We start from the raw sequence: 14,516 nt of genomic DNA, 5'->3' as shown, positions 1-14,516 counted from the left end.
GATCATGACAGATCTTTTCCTCTGCAGAACTCTGTTAGTAATCCATCTTTATTTTGTTTATGGCATTTATTGCATTCTACCTTGGATTACAGTTATTTATGTAGTGAACTTTTCTTATTTTTCTTTGTCCCCTTTTCCTGCTTTTCCCACCGTGGAAAATGTAGTCTTTTGCTCTTCGTGCTTAATAAATGTTTGTTAAATGGGTGGTGAATTCATTAATTTTACCAACCTCCATTTATGACAACTTTATTTTGGCAGGAAGGACTGTTAGAAGGTGAGGTTAATTGTACAAAGGAAAATCCTCCAACCTCCAATCTCTCACAAACTGTAGCTGCCATTAGACATCTCAAATTGGATGTTCCATAGACAGATTAAACTCAACATGTCCAAATGCAAACTCATTATCTCTCCCCTTAAACCTTTCCCTCTTTCTAACTTCCCTATTACTGTGGAAGATACCAGCAGTCTTCTAATTTCCCAGGCTGGAAAGCTAGGTGTCATCCTTAACTCTTCAGTCTCTATCACCTTCCCATATCCAGTGAGTTGTCAAGTCCTATCGATTCTACATTCATAACATTTCACATATACCTCTTTATTTCCTCTGACACTGCATCTGCGGTCATGTAGGCCTTCATCATCACATGCCTGGACTATTACAATAGACTCTTTTGATTGGTCATCTGGCCTCAAGTCTCTCCCCACTCCAGTCCTTCCACTCGGCTGTCAAATTGATCTTCCTAAAATACCGTCTGACCATATCAGCCTTCCCATGTGCTCTCCCTCCACACCCCTTTCAGTAAACTCCTGTAGTTCCCTATTACCTCCAGGAGGATCATATATAAAAATCTTGTAGTTGGCTTTTAATGCCCTTTATAAACTGACTCCCTCCTATCTTTCCAATCTTCTTATTCTTTACTCCCATCCATATTCTCTACAATCTGGTGACACTAGCTTCCTTTCACACAATAATCTATTTCCCTACTCCATGCTTTTTCACTGGCTATGCTGGACTAGTCTCCCTCCTCATCTTCACCTCCCAGCTTTCTTGACCTCCTTCAAGTCTCAGGTAAAACCCCACCTTCTGCAAGAAACCTCCCTTGATCCTTTTTAATGGTAGTGGTGTCTTCCATCTCTTTATTTTCTCCAGTGTATCCTGTATATATCTTGCCCATACATAGTTGTTTGCATGTTGTTCCCCCATTAAACTGTGAGCCCCTTCAGAGTAGAGGGGTTTTTGTTGTTGTTTTTCTTTGTATGCTCAGCACTTAGCACAGTATAGGCACTGAAAAATAAAGAAAATAAATTGCCCTTCAATGAAGCAAATGCCTGCTATGTGCAAACTATTCTGGTTACTGTATTTAGAAAGGCACAGACCCTGTGCTCAAATAACTGGTACAGTGGAGTGTAATTATCGCATGAGAGACCCAGCTAACATGCTGTGAAAAAAAATGTTAAAGTATGATGTCACCTTTATCTGGAGCCTTAAAGGAAGAGGTTCATTCCAGGCATTGGGGATGGTGTGAGCTATGGTCTAAAGAATGAAAGAATGAGAATGAGAATGAAAGAATCATTGAATTTGGCTATAACGTGCAGTAAATTAAGGAGAGTATTGAAATTCAGCAGGAAGGTAAGTAAGTTATGGAGGGCCTTGAATTCCAGGACTGGAAAGTTTCATTTTATTCATTTTATTACATTGGGGGCATATCTATAAAATTTATGATCCATAGAGATAACAAAGAGGATAGGATGGAGAAAGGAATACCTGATATATAAAGCTCAAGAAGAAAGGAGAATCAGGCAGGCAGTCATAAAATTCAAATGTTGGGGAAGTTACATTATATTTTATGGTTCACTGAGAACCATAAAATTCTGTTGTGCTTTTTTTTAGTGAAGGAAAACACATGTAAATAATGAAACCATTTCTTAAAACATTTAATATTTTTGTGAAATATACATTCATCTTTTCTGTATGTTCAGATTTTGAAAAGTTAGTCATAATAATTGACATTTATTTGCATGGTGCTTTTTAGGTTTGCAAGGCACTTTCTGTAAATGATCTTATCAAATTTTCGAAGCAATCTGGCTCCATAGATAACATAAACCCTTTATCTCTAATTTACAGATAAGGATCTGTGGAAGTTAAAAGACTTGCCCAGTCATAAAGTAAAAATGTCGCACTTGAATGGAGTCTAACCTTCTTTCCACTAGTAGACAGTATGGAAAGATGCATTTTTATTTTTTATCTCTCTTTAAGCAATCAGGAAATGTTTATTGAGAGGAGTAGCACAAGCCAAAGCCATAAAATAAATGATAGTAAGAACACCTGTATAATAGGAGTAAGGATTTTTGTATATGATAGTAATAGGAAATAATGGTAAGATAGGTCAGGTAAGCCACATTATAGAATGTTTTGAAAGACAGAAGGGTTTAGATAGGCAATTAAATTTGTATTTTCAATTCCTAATTCAAGTTAAATGCTAAACATATACTTTTAAATTTTAGGAATTAGAAAATGATACAGCATTTCAGCAGGCTGTGAGAACTAGTCATGGCAGAAGACCTCCAGTAAGTAAATTTGGTTATACAGGAAATTGAAGGATTTGTTCACATGCTTGCAAATACAAACACTTTTACCAAACAGACAGATTAATCTAAATCACTAATTGTTTGAAATATGCTTTATTTTTCTAATTTTGCTAATCGTGTGAGTTATTAGTAGTGAATAATGTGAGAGTTTAATTCTTCAAGTCATTGAGAGATCATGTACTAAAGCATCATTCCATTGTACTGAATGATCCAAGTAGCCTTGAAAGGTGTGTATTGTCACTAGAATATAACTCACATCAATTCCTCATTAACTATCAACAGCAAATCTTCATAAATTGGAACCAGATACAGTTGATAGAGAAAACAATAGAATTGTCCAGAAGTGCAACAGGTTTGCTACAGAATGTAATGGGTTCCCCATTACCTGTTCAGTTATGTCCAACTCTTCGTGATCCCATTTGGATTTATTGGAGGGTTTTTTTGGCAAAGATACTGGAGTGTTTTGCCATTTCCTTCTCCAGCTCATTTTACAAATGAGAAACTGAGGCAAGCAGAGTCAAAAGACTTTCACAGCATCACACAGCTAGTGAGGCCAGATTTGAACTCAGGTCTTCCTTACTCCAGGCCCAGTGCTCTATCCACTGAGTTACCTAGCTGCCCTTTCCCTTTTACTAGAAGGTCTCAAATGGAGGCTGAATGATTACAGGGACATGGTAAAGGCACATTCCTCATTAGGAATGGTTTGGGCTAGTGCTCTGAGGACCCTTTCTAAGATTTTGTGATTCTCTGAGTCCCAAAATGAGGCAGTGGTCTGCCTCTATTCTTGTTTTATGATAGTGCCTAAGCACCTGAGAAGTAACAATTTTTTAAGAAATTAGCCATGTATGAACTCTTGTACATAATATTAAAAAGTCCTTATTCAAGACCCTCTCTTTTCCATTTCCTTGACAGTTCTGTTTTCCTAGCTTATAAAAACACATTAATTCTATAAATTACTTTATTTTTTCTTTTTTTCCCTCAAGATAACTGCCAAAATACCCAACACAGCAGCAACTCGACCGATAGCCACTGGATATGGGGTCAGTTTTATTTCAATGAAGCTCTTAAGTGGATTTTTTCCTCTTTAAACCCTTAAAGCACAGGCCTTACCAATGCAGGTTACTTTTCTATCCTTAAAAGTAGAGTTGCCCATCATGAGCACTCAAAGACATTTTCCAAAGGACAATTGTATTCCCTCCACCAGTTCTCTGTATTATGTGCCCTTTAGCTAATTTGGGAGGGTGTCAAAGTGTCAGTACCATCAGTTCCTATATTGAGTGTGTGTTTTCCTTCACTTCCTGTGATCACAGAGTTTGCCTCTTGAATTTTTGTACCATTATACCCAAACTCAGTATAGATTCCATTTTTTAGTTTATATGGAGGTTTGATTTTTGCCTTGTGAATGTTAGAAGAATTTGAATGCAAAGAACCTAAGAGGTACTAAATGTGAAAGCAAAATACAGAGAAAGTGTCCCAGAATCATATATTTGGGTCTTGTTTATTTGTAAGAGCATTAGAAGTGCTATATGAGACCAGAAAAGAGATGTACACTATACTCTGATACACTTTGCAACATGGCCCAAATTATCAGTTGTTTGAGTGTTCCTACCCTGTATGTAATGTATAGAGTAGGTAAAATTGTCCAAGATTTGAGGAAAAAATGATAGGTTAGTCTAATGGCACTCTAGACTCGTGTCAGTTCCTTTATTGGTCCTAAAAATAAAGGGGATTTAAAGAGATCTATAGACACAGTATAGAAGAATGAGGATAGCTGATATTTATAAAGTGCTTTAAAGTTTGCAAAGTCTCTTGCATACTTTTATCTCATTTCATCCTCATGACGACACTGATGTGGGCACTAGAGGCTTACAGTGAGCAAATGAAGGTTCAAAGAAGTTGTTTGCCCATGAAGATCATTAACTCTTTTCTTTTGATAAATGAGTAACTGCTATGCATAACCATGGATCTCGTAATATATGGCATATTATTATAAGTCAAACTGAGTAGACATCATGTACAGGGTCCTAGAGCTGACTCAGGCTTGGGTGCTTTTTTTTGGTGGCACATATGGAATAACAGTTCACATTGATAGCATGCTATCTAAAGTTTTCTGGTAGGAATCTCATTATGTGGGTAGTACAAATCTTATTATTCCCATTTTATGAAAAGGAAACATTTAGAAAAGTGAATTGAATTATGTTAGGATACATACTTAGTAAGCGTCAGATCCACAGCTTGAACCCACATCTTCTGACAACAAGCTCATCATACTTTTCACTGTCATGGTTGAGAGTGATTTGAAATTAGCCTTAGCCAGAATGATGAGGGAAGTGGGATTTGATACTTTCTAATTATCATTAAAGCCCTCACTACTGTGAGTAAACAAGGTTAAGGGTAAATGTTTTCAGTCATTTAAGCTAACTGAATTTTTCTGTTTGCTAGTCTAAAACATCTCTGACATCATCACTGGGGAGGCCAATGACAGGGGCCATTCAGGTAACTTGGGACTTGTTTATTATTCTGTGGCTTTCTTTTAAAGTACCTAGAATAATGCCAGTCAAGTTTTATTTTCATAATAATTTTAAATGCTTCATTTTTTGAACAAAATGTTACTCATAGTGAGCTTAATTTTCTAATCTGTGGGTTAGAGATTTGATTGATAAAAATTTGCAAGGGAGGGAAGGGCCTCCTTAGATTTACATGAGGAAGATACTTTCCCTTATATTTTCTTTTAAGTTGCTAGACAACAATTTCATGTAGTGTTCAGAACCCCATTTGAGGGTTGGGCACAGGACCAGCAATATGCTGGCATGGTAATCACCAGGACATGCTGCCTCTTTCAAGTTTTCTGTGTAAATTTCAGAGTCTTGTAGGAAACCATAATAAATACTAACTGCCAAGTAATAGGTAAAGTGAATTTTCTAGTTAAACAGAGAGTAAGTCAGTTTTTGTCAGAGTCAGAATTTGATGAGTGAGGGCAGGCTTCTCTCTTTGGTTGCACAGGGTGCTAGTGAAGCACGAGAATGGACAATCAGGCTGACAGTTATTAAAAGGCAAATAGTCAGCATTTGATGCATCTTTTTTGCATGCATGCTATGTGTACAAAGACTTAAAATAGTTTAACATAAAATCAATCTTTTGTTTATAAAATGATCTTACAATGGTTTTTATTAATTTAAGGATGGAGTTGCTCGCCCTATGACAGCAGTGAGGGCAGCTGGTTTCACAAAAGCAGCTTTAAGAGGTTTGTTATACCATCTCTCCTAATTACTTTTCTCTAGCTTTTATATTGTTTGCATATATGTATTCCTTTGTGGTGTATATGTATATGTGTGTAAGTAGATATACAAAGTATATATGTGTGTGTGTGTGTAGGTGTATATTTACACACACACACATATGTATCTACACACACGTAAAAACATACTCAAATAGATCTGTGATCTCTTATTGTAGGTATTTCCTCCAGTGAGACAGATTATAATCCCTCCATGCCTGCCCCTCCCATGATTTTCTTGTTCATGTCCTCCCATAAATTGACCTTGGCGTTCTACCTAATGTAATGGGGGTTTTCCTTGCTTTCTTGTAACATTGCAGAGTTACCAGTGGAGAATGTAGACTATTGCTCTTTTCTATGACCAGCACATCTTTTTGCTACACATTTTCTTGAGGACATTTTTAACTTCTTTCTAATTCCTTTTTTTGTATTTGTTACGGCCTGCTCCTGCCTACAGCAGTCTTCTCCAAGGCACTTTGGGTGATGCTCAGCTTCTTTTTTTTTAGAGATTGTAGGATTCTATTACTCATAGCCATGTGATAACTTGTTCTTTAAAAATTGAGTAGAATTTGCTTCTAAATTTGGCTCTGTTCTGTGTCTTTTTTATTTTAGCTTCTGCTTCTAGAGTATCAGGGCAATTTTCCCTCACAATCTCTTGGAGGATGGTGTCTAAGATTTTGTTTTGGTCATGGTTTTCAGGTAGTCCAATGATTTTCAAATTATCTCTCCTAGATTTATTTTCCAGGTCAGCTGTTTTTCCAAGGAGATATTTCACATTGCCCTCTATTTTTTCATTCAATTGAATTTGCTTTACTGTGTCTTGGTTTCTCATAAGGTCACTAGCTTCCATTTGTTCAATCCTAATTCTTAGGCAGTTATTTTCATCAGACAGTTTTTTAATCTCCTTTTCCATTTGGCTTTTCAAACTGTTGACTTTTTTCTCATGACTCTCCTGCATCGCTCTCAAATAGAAAGAAGATGTTCTGTGTCTTTTTTGCTGAGAAATTCTTTAAGAGTCTGTTTAATTTCTTCTGGGATTGTCTACTTAGATTGTTTATTCATTTTGTTAGTTTTGGTATTTTAGTCTTTTGAAGAGAAATATCCAGTTCTTTTAAGATATCAAATTTACTGGCATGTAATTGTACATTGTGATTTTTTTTATCATTTTTTGCCCTGGTGATTGTTCTCCTTTTTTCCTTCTGATTTGGTGATTTGAGTTTATTTTCTTTGTAAAAAATTAGACTTGTTGGTTATTCATCATTTTTCTTAGTATTTAAAAAAAATTCTACTATAGCTATATCTGAACTTTTTAAAAAGCCCACAAAATACATGCTATATTTTAAGGACTCCTTTTTTCCATGAGCTCAAAATAATTTATAAATATGATGAAATTCAAAACATTATTTATAAATTTTATATCCATATAGCAACTAGAAAAATTAAATAATTATCCAGTAATGTTATTCTGGAGACCTAAGTCCTACTTCATTGTTGGATCCACCATAATGAATTTTAAAGTTAATACAAATTTTCCAATTTTACCTCAGGTTCTGCTTTTGACCCTCTTGGTCAGTCCAGAGGCCCTGCACCTCCATTAGAAGCCAAAAATGAAGACAGGTATGTAGTTTGTTTTGTTATTGGTTTTAGTTGGAGTGGCTTTTTAAAAATACAAGCTACTTAGGTACATTTCAAATCAGCATTGGTATTGTTTATTGGAACTTATAGTAAATCCACTTAAGAATAATATTCATGTGTGTGAGGGATGATATTTTTATTTTTGAAAACATATTGTAATTTTTATGAATGCTGGTTTTAAAAACATTTCTCAAAAAGAATGGTAAAAATATAACCTACACATTTCAGATTGTCAAACTAATATTGAAGTCAACTTTCTTATAACATTAATTTTTTTGCTAATCTATAGAGAGAGCCAAAAAGGTAAAAAAATTTTTTTAAGTTGATATGCATTAAAAGTTTAGTTATTAATAATCTGTATATCTAGCAGATCATAATTGTTTCAAAATTGCTGTACTTAAAACCCTGAAAGATTTAGATTGCACTATAAATAGAATGAATTTTTCCCTCTTATGATAAATGTTTCTGTAGAAAGGAAGAACCTATTGTGTTTTCTACATAGTGACATTTTGTTTCTTCTGGGTATAAGGACAATTCTTCTAGTTATTAAATCTTCATTTAAGTATTATATTTTTCTGGCCATCTGTAGAATAGACTAATTGTTCATAAGGTCTTCAAACATCTTTTTACATTTTTTATACTTCAATTTTCCTACAAGTAGCATGGAAAAATGAATAATAATTTTTAGGACAGTAGGAAGTTTACAATAATAAGCTTAAAAGTAACCATTATCCATCATGATATAGTCCTCAACTCCCTGAAAATCAATTACATTGAACATCCTAACTGTAAGGTTCATCAGAAAACATTGCTTTATTGATTAAACTATACTTCTAACAGCCCTTTTGGGGGAAAAAGTCCCCTTGGCAACAGATGAAGTGAGGGAGCCAAATGGTTCATCTTCCAATCCAGTCATTTAGGAATTGTTATACAGAGTACGGTACCATAATAGTCCATCTTGCTTAAAGAAGATGACATTGGAAAGAGTTAATTTTGTTATTTTGAGGGAATGACTTTAAAATGACACAGTTATCACAGTTAAATTGTTGATTCTGGACTTTTCAAATTATGGTTTTGCACTTCTGTAACCTAGTTCTATAAATTCCTTTATCAAGTTATAAATTTAATTTCACATGCAGCTTCTCTCTGATAATGAGTGTTTTGAATTTTTTCCTAACAAATGACATGGACTTCAATTCTGCTTATCAAATAATATAACCTTTTTTGTTTATAAGTAGCTATTTTTTCATTTGTCGCAGGATCTGAAATAAGAATAAATTGTACAAAATTGTGTAATGGTAATGGAGTTTTCTTAATTTTTCAAAGATAATGTTAAAAATCTATCAAATATTAATTAATATTTGGGGTAATTTAAGGCATTAAATAATGGCTTCTAAAATTTAATTTCAGTCCAGAAGAAAAGATTAGGCAATTAGAAAAAAAAGTAAATGAGTTGGTAGAAGAAAGCTGTATTGCCAACAGTTGTGGAGACTTAAAATTGGTAAGTTCATTGACTCATAGGATTTAAGATTATAGAATTTATGAGACCATAGAATACTGTTCTTTTACTTTAAAATGAAGCTTTAGACTTCCTACACTTGATTGTAAATCTTTTTCTTAGGCTGTGATATTAAGACTAATTTGACCAATTTGTCAAAACATTTTTAAAAATTGTACTTCATTGTCTAACTGAACATAGAGCCTTAGATACTTGTTTTCTGTCTTTTTTTCTTTTTTCTTTTCTTTTCTTTTCTTTTTTTTTTCTGCAAGGCAATGAGGGGTTAAGTGACTTGCCCAGGGTCACACAGCTAGTAAGTGTCAAGTGTCTGAGGCTGGATTTGAACTCAGGTCCTCCTGAATTCAGGGCTAGTGCTTTATCCACTGTGCCACCTAGCTGCCCCCAATACTTGCTTTCTAAAGCCTAAAAGGAACCGCTGCCCTTTTGTTGGTTGGTCTATCTGTTTGTTTCTCTGTTTCTGTTGCCTCATCTCACCCACAGCTCTGCTATCTCATTTCTGGTTATATCTCAGGGCATCTTTAAAATATTTTTGTTTTTTTAACTGATATTGTTTATTGTATAAACTATGAGTAGTCTACATGGATTCTTTCTGCTTTTACTTTTACTACTTTTGGCTTTTATAATGGCCATCATTTTATGAGCTATAGGAGCAGCTAATAAAGTTTGCAAAGCCTGTGGACTTGTTATTGTTTTAAGGAAACATTTAAATGATTTTCATAGTTTAATTACTTTCCTACAGAAACAATTTGTGAATATGACAGCAAGTTCAGTTGTTTGTTTACAATTAAAATTAGAAGCATTCATTGGATGATATAAAGATTAAGAATCAGTATGGTCATTTAACTTCTCTCAAATTGTTTTCTTATCTGCAAAATGAGGGACTTTGATTGATATCAGAGTTCTCCCTTACTTCTAGAATTCTATGATTCTCAGAAATCCAATTCCTTGTAGCTTTTACCCATTGATGGTTTTTCTGGAATCAGACAAAGTATGTCTCTTTCATTTGGCAGCCTGTCAGATTTACAAATGATTATTGTGTCTTCCCCCTGGCCCTCTCCCCTTCCCACTTTTCTCTCAATCAACCCTAATTTCTTTAGATTTTCGTTCTATATGACAGTTTTAGTCTCCTAATGATTCTAGATGCTGTTCTCTGGATGTGCTTCAATTTGTTAATCTTTGAGTTTAAAATGTAGTACCCAAAATTAAAGTTTTCTAAGTTTGGTCTAACCATCATAGAATACAATGATATTATTATCTCCCTTGTTTTGAGTGCTAGTACTCATTTTAAGCCTTCAGTCAACTAGAAACCCAAATCTTTTCCACACGAATTTAGGGCTGTCTCCTTCCCCTTATCCTGTGCTTATACAATTGATTTTTTGAACCAGATATAGTAGATTACATTTATCCACAATAAATTTCATTTTGTTTGCTTAAGCCCATAATTCTAGCTTGTTAAAATCTTTTTGGATGCTGATTCATTAATCCAGTATATAAATAACCCTTTACAACTTCCTGTCACCCTGAAATTTGATAGGAATGCTTGTCAGTGTCTTCATGTTGTCAGTAAAGCTTTTGTACCAGAATAGGGCGTCTCTCATATGTTGGTCCTATTCTTCTACTGACTCACCATCAATTTGTTTTAGCTTTAAAAATATTTGCAGATTTAATTATTTATGTTTTTAAGAAAACATACTGTACATTTGTTTCTCATAAAAACTGGTGACTTGAACTACAAGTTAGTGAGTTTGGGTCTTTAGGAAAAATGTTGACTTTTTAAAAGTCCCATATAAAATAGTCATTTTATATATATATATATATATATGTTGCTAAAAGTTCAAAAACAGTTAAAAATCATGTCGTTTAAGGCCCTAGAAAAAGCAAAAGATGCAGGAAGAAAGGAGAGAGTACTGGTGAGACAACGTGAACAAGTAACAACTCCTGAAAACATCAATTTGGATTTAACTTACTCAGTAAGTACTGAAATATTTGTGAAGTTACATTATTATCTGTATTGTGTATGCATTACATTACAGGCATAATCCATCTGACTTTATTAATCAGTTCTGTGGAAAAGATAATATTAAATGAAACAATGTTATGTAGGCAAGTTAGCTTAGATCAGAGCTGACTGTCTAATTCAAGTCAGATGATAGTGGGGTTTTGAAACATTATTGTAAGATTGGTTTCAAGTATTAACAACATTAGGGGCAGCTAGGTGGCGAAGTGGATAGAACACCAGCCCTGGATTCAGGAGGACCTGAGTTCAAATCCGGCCTTAGACACTTTACACACTTACTAGCTGCGTGACTCTGGGCAAGTCACTTAACTCCAATTGCCTTACCAAAAAAAAAAAAAAAGTATCAACAATATTGATTCAGAATAACAAGACTATACAATATAAGTTGTTCCTATGTCTGGCAAACACTGCAAACTAGTCAAGCAAAATAGGTGGTATGGGGGGTGGAAAAAACATGGAACTGCCTGAGTACTGGTGCAACTTACTTCTTGTTCTAAGCAGATTTTTCCAAGAATATGTCCACAATTGTTGGAAATTACTTTCTGCCATTAAACATAGTTTTCTTATCATAAGAAATTTGAGAAAGAAAAATTTGAAGGGGCAACTAAAACATCACCTTTATGTTTATATCTGTTACTTATAGTGTGTCCTGTTCAATTTAACAAATGCTTACTTGCCTACATACAAGGCACTAGGCTAACCAATAGGAGTACAAAGACAAAAACCCAAGTCTTTACCTCCAAGGAACTTAACATTTTACTATGGGGTAGAGGGTGGGAGTGGAGATTGCAACATGTACACAGATGAAGACAAGACAATTAGAGAAGAGAGAGAATATTATAAATTGGGAGGAATCAGACTTCATAGAAGAGGTGGATCTGAGTTGAGCCTTGAAGGAAGTTAGAGATTCTAAGTGATAGAAGTAAAGAGAAAGTACATTCTAGACAGTGCATTCCAGGTATGGGGGACATGCTGTGCGAAGAAGAAATTAAATGGGACCCTAATTTTGAGAACAGGTAGTGGGTTAGTTTGGCTGAAATGTAGAATTGATGAAGAGGAATAATATGGAATAAGTCTGCAAAGGTAAATGAAAACCAGATTGTTAGAGGTTTGTATTTCAGACTGAGTAGTTTGTATTTTATGCAAGAGGTAATCGTAATGAGTGAAGTTTTCTTTTTCTTTTTTGTTTTTTATAAATAATTGACATTGGCCAGACCTCTGTTTTAGGATATTAATGTAACAGCTACATAGAGAAAATCCTCTATTGGACAGGAAGAGGTCAAAAGTAAATAACCCCCCCCCCCAAAAAAAAGTAAATAACCCAATCAGGAGACTATTGCAATAGTCCAGATAAGAGGTAATGAAGGTCTGAACTAAGATAGAGGCTGAGGGCAAAGTGGACAGATGGGAATGTGTTCAAGGTAGAGTTGACAAGACTTGAAAACTGATTGGGGGGAAAGAGAGGAAAAATTTAGGGATGGATCCAAGGTTAACAATCTGGGTGATTAGGAGGATGATAGTACTCTCAAAAGAAATCAGAAAGTTTGGAAGAGAGATGGGGTCATGAGGAGAAAGAGGAGTTATGTCTTGGACATGTCTCTGAGACATCCTGTAGAGATATACAGAAGGTGTTTGATGGTGTGAGAATGGAATTCACGTGGTTAGTGTAGAAGTAGGGAGGCAATGGGATAGGCAGAAGCATAAGAGGTTATCATAATAGAGAAATTTTAGATTTAGATCATGGAGATAACATAGTTACAGGTGATGGTGAAACCTAAGATGTGAATATCCCTATGTGTGGCTGAGATGAACTTGAAGATAGAGATTGGAGTTAGGGTTCCATAGAGTTGGATATTGATGAAATTGGAGGTCAGTATATTTGTGGAGAGACCAAAGCCTATACTGAAATCTCTGTTAGGAGGGCAGGAGTGGGAGTTGAGAGGAAAAGAAACAGCCAGTGCTGGAGAGGATAGTTCCCTGACTAGATTAAACTCATGCTTCTCCACCAGCCTTATAACCTTATTCCAAGGTGGTGAGAGATCAGGGATATGAAGAAAATATAACACATGTGGAAAAAGCACTCAGCTCCTGTTCCCTGAGCCTTCTGAAGCAGTTAATTCTTCGAGGCTAGAAATCTTTGAAGTCTCTGCTCAGGTTCTGATTGATGCAAATCTCCTTCAGTGCAGCCCTCTGGTGCCTCTGGTTCTCTGAGGCCTGGAATCTTTCATGGATATGAGTTTCTTTTAAGGCAGGACTTCTACCACCTCTGGCTCCTCATGAGACTCGGGATCATTTTGAGTTCTGAGACCCTTGCAATGTCATAGGATAACTGTAGTGATTGGATCTCCAGGGAACTGGCCTAAACTCATACTTGATGCCAGCTCCATAGTCTACTTATATGGCCAGAGATGAAACATACTTGAAAAATACCACATACATGGAATAAATTTTAAGATTTCAATCTTTTCGCTTGCTTGTTTCAGGAGGGAGGGAGAAAAATGTAGAACTCAAAATCTTACAAAAATGAATGTTAAAAATGGTTTTCACATGTAATTGGAAAAACAATAAAATACTAAAAAAAAAAATTCCAATCTTTTAGTCTCTGGAAACAAAGACCGTTTTGGTTCCTTGAGGCATGGGATCTCTGATGGTTGTGAAATTCCTTTCATTTAGGCCTTCTGTAACAATTTTTTAATAGATCATAGTTTAATCGGCTCTTTTTGACCTTTAAAAACATAATTCATGGTTATTTAATGACTTAAATAATTTTTAAATGCTTCCTCAAAGGTTTTGAAGAGGTAGCACATTTCTAGACTGTGCCTAATTGGCACTTAGAGAAATACAAACTAGCAAGACTTGACTTTAATACTTCATTTATTTTTTCACAATCCTTAGCAGACATTTATTCTCTACAACTTTCTTTGAAATAAGTGGGCTATGAGCACTAATATTATTTAGAAATAGAAAACTAAAAAATAATGATTTTTCAAGGGCACTTATGTAAATTAACTTAATAGTTCTTTTTAAAAATGAATTTTTATTGGTATCTTTTATTTACACATCACTTACATTTCCCTTTGTATCATTTTCCTTCTCTCTTCCCAGAGAGGCATTCAATATAACAAGGAATTTTTAAAAATCCATTTTACTTTTAAGGCAAAACATTCTTTATCTCCTTATTTTTGTTCCTAATCACTTTGCTATAGTTTTTATTTTAGCTTATTTTTAAAAGGTGCCTTAATATAAGTAGCTAGGCTTGTTATTAGATAATAATGATTATCATATTTATTCTTTTTACAAATTTCTTTAGGTTCTTTTCAATTTGGCCAGTCAGTATTCAGCTAATGAAATGTATGCTGAAGCACTAAACACATATCAAGTTATAGTGAAGAATAAAATGTTTAGCAATGCAGGTAGGTACATCTTTCTAAAATGTTGGCAGTTTTATATTGTGATCAGCTTTTTCTGAAATTGTTTATATA

General features: G+C 34.7%; 1 protein-coding gene across 3 annotated transcripts in view; it reads left to right on the top strand.

Annotated features, from left to right (window-relative positions):
- IFT88 (intraflagellar transport 88) overlaps positions 1 to 14,516 on the top strand; it is a 111,085-nt gene that overhangs the window by 3,487 nt on the left and 93,082 nt on the right. For 2 of the 3 annotated variants that reach the window (XM_043991300.1, XM_043991301.1), the window contains exons 3-10: positions 2,503 to 2,565; positions 3,570 to 3,626; positions 5,029 to 5,082; positions 5,767 to 5,830; positions 7,411 to 7,480; positions 8,909 to 8,999; positions 10,883 to 10,987; positions 14,345 to 14,447. In XM_043991300.1, the coding sequence (XP_043847235.1) occupies positions 2,503 to 2,565; positions 3,570 to 3,626; positions 5,029 to 5,082; positions 5,767 to 5,830; positions 7,411 to 7,480; positions 8,909 to 8,999; positions 10,883 to 10,987; positions 14,345 to 14,447 (607 nt within the window). The remainder of the gene's footprint in view (positions 1 to 2,502; positions 2,566 to 3,569; positions 3,627 to 5,028; positions 5,083 to 5,766; positions 5,831 to 7,410; positions 7,481 to 8,908; positions 9,000 to 10,882; positions 10,988 to 14,344; positions 14,448 to 14,516) is intronic. The other variant, XM_043991299.1, reaches the window with a different exon arrangement.

The sequence above is a fragment of the Dromiciops gliroides genome, chromosome 3 (genome assembly GCF_019393635.1).
Source record: "Dromiciops gliroides isolate mDroGli1 chromosome 3, mDroGli1.pri, whole genome shotgun sequence".
Classification (NCBI taxonomy): domain Eukaryota; kingdom Metazoa; phylum Chordata; class Mammalia; order Microbiotheria; family Microbiotheriidae; genus Dromiciops; species Dromiciops gliroides.
This window is presented reverse-complemented; position numbering and strand designations above follow the sequence as displayed.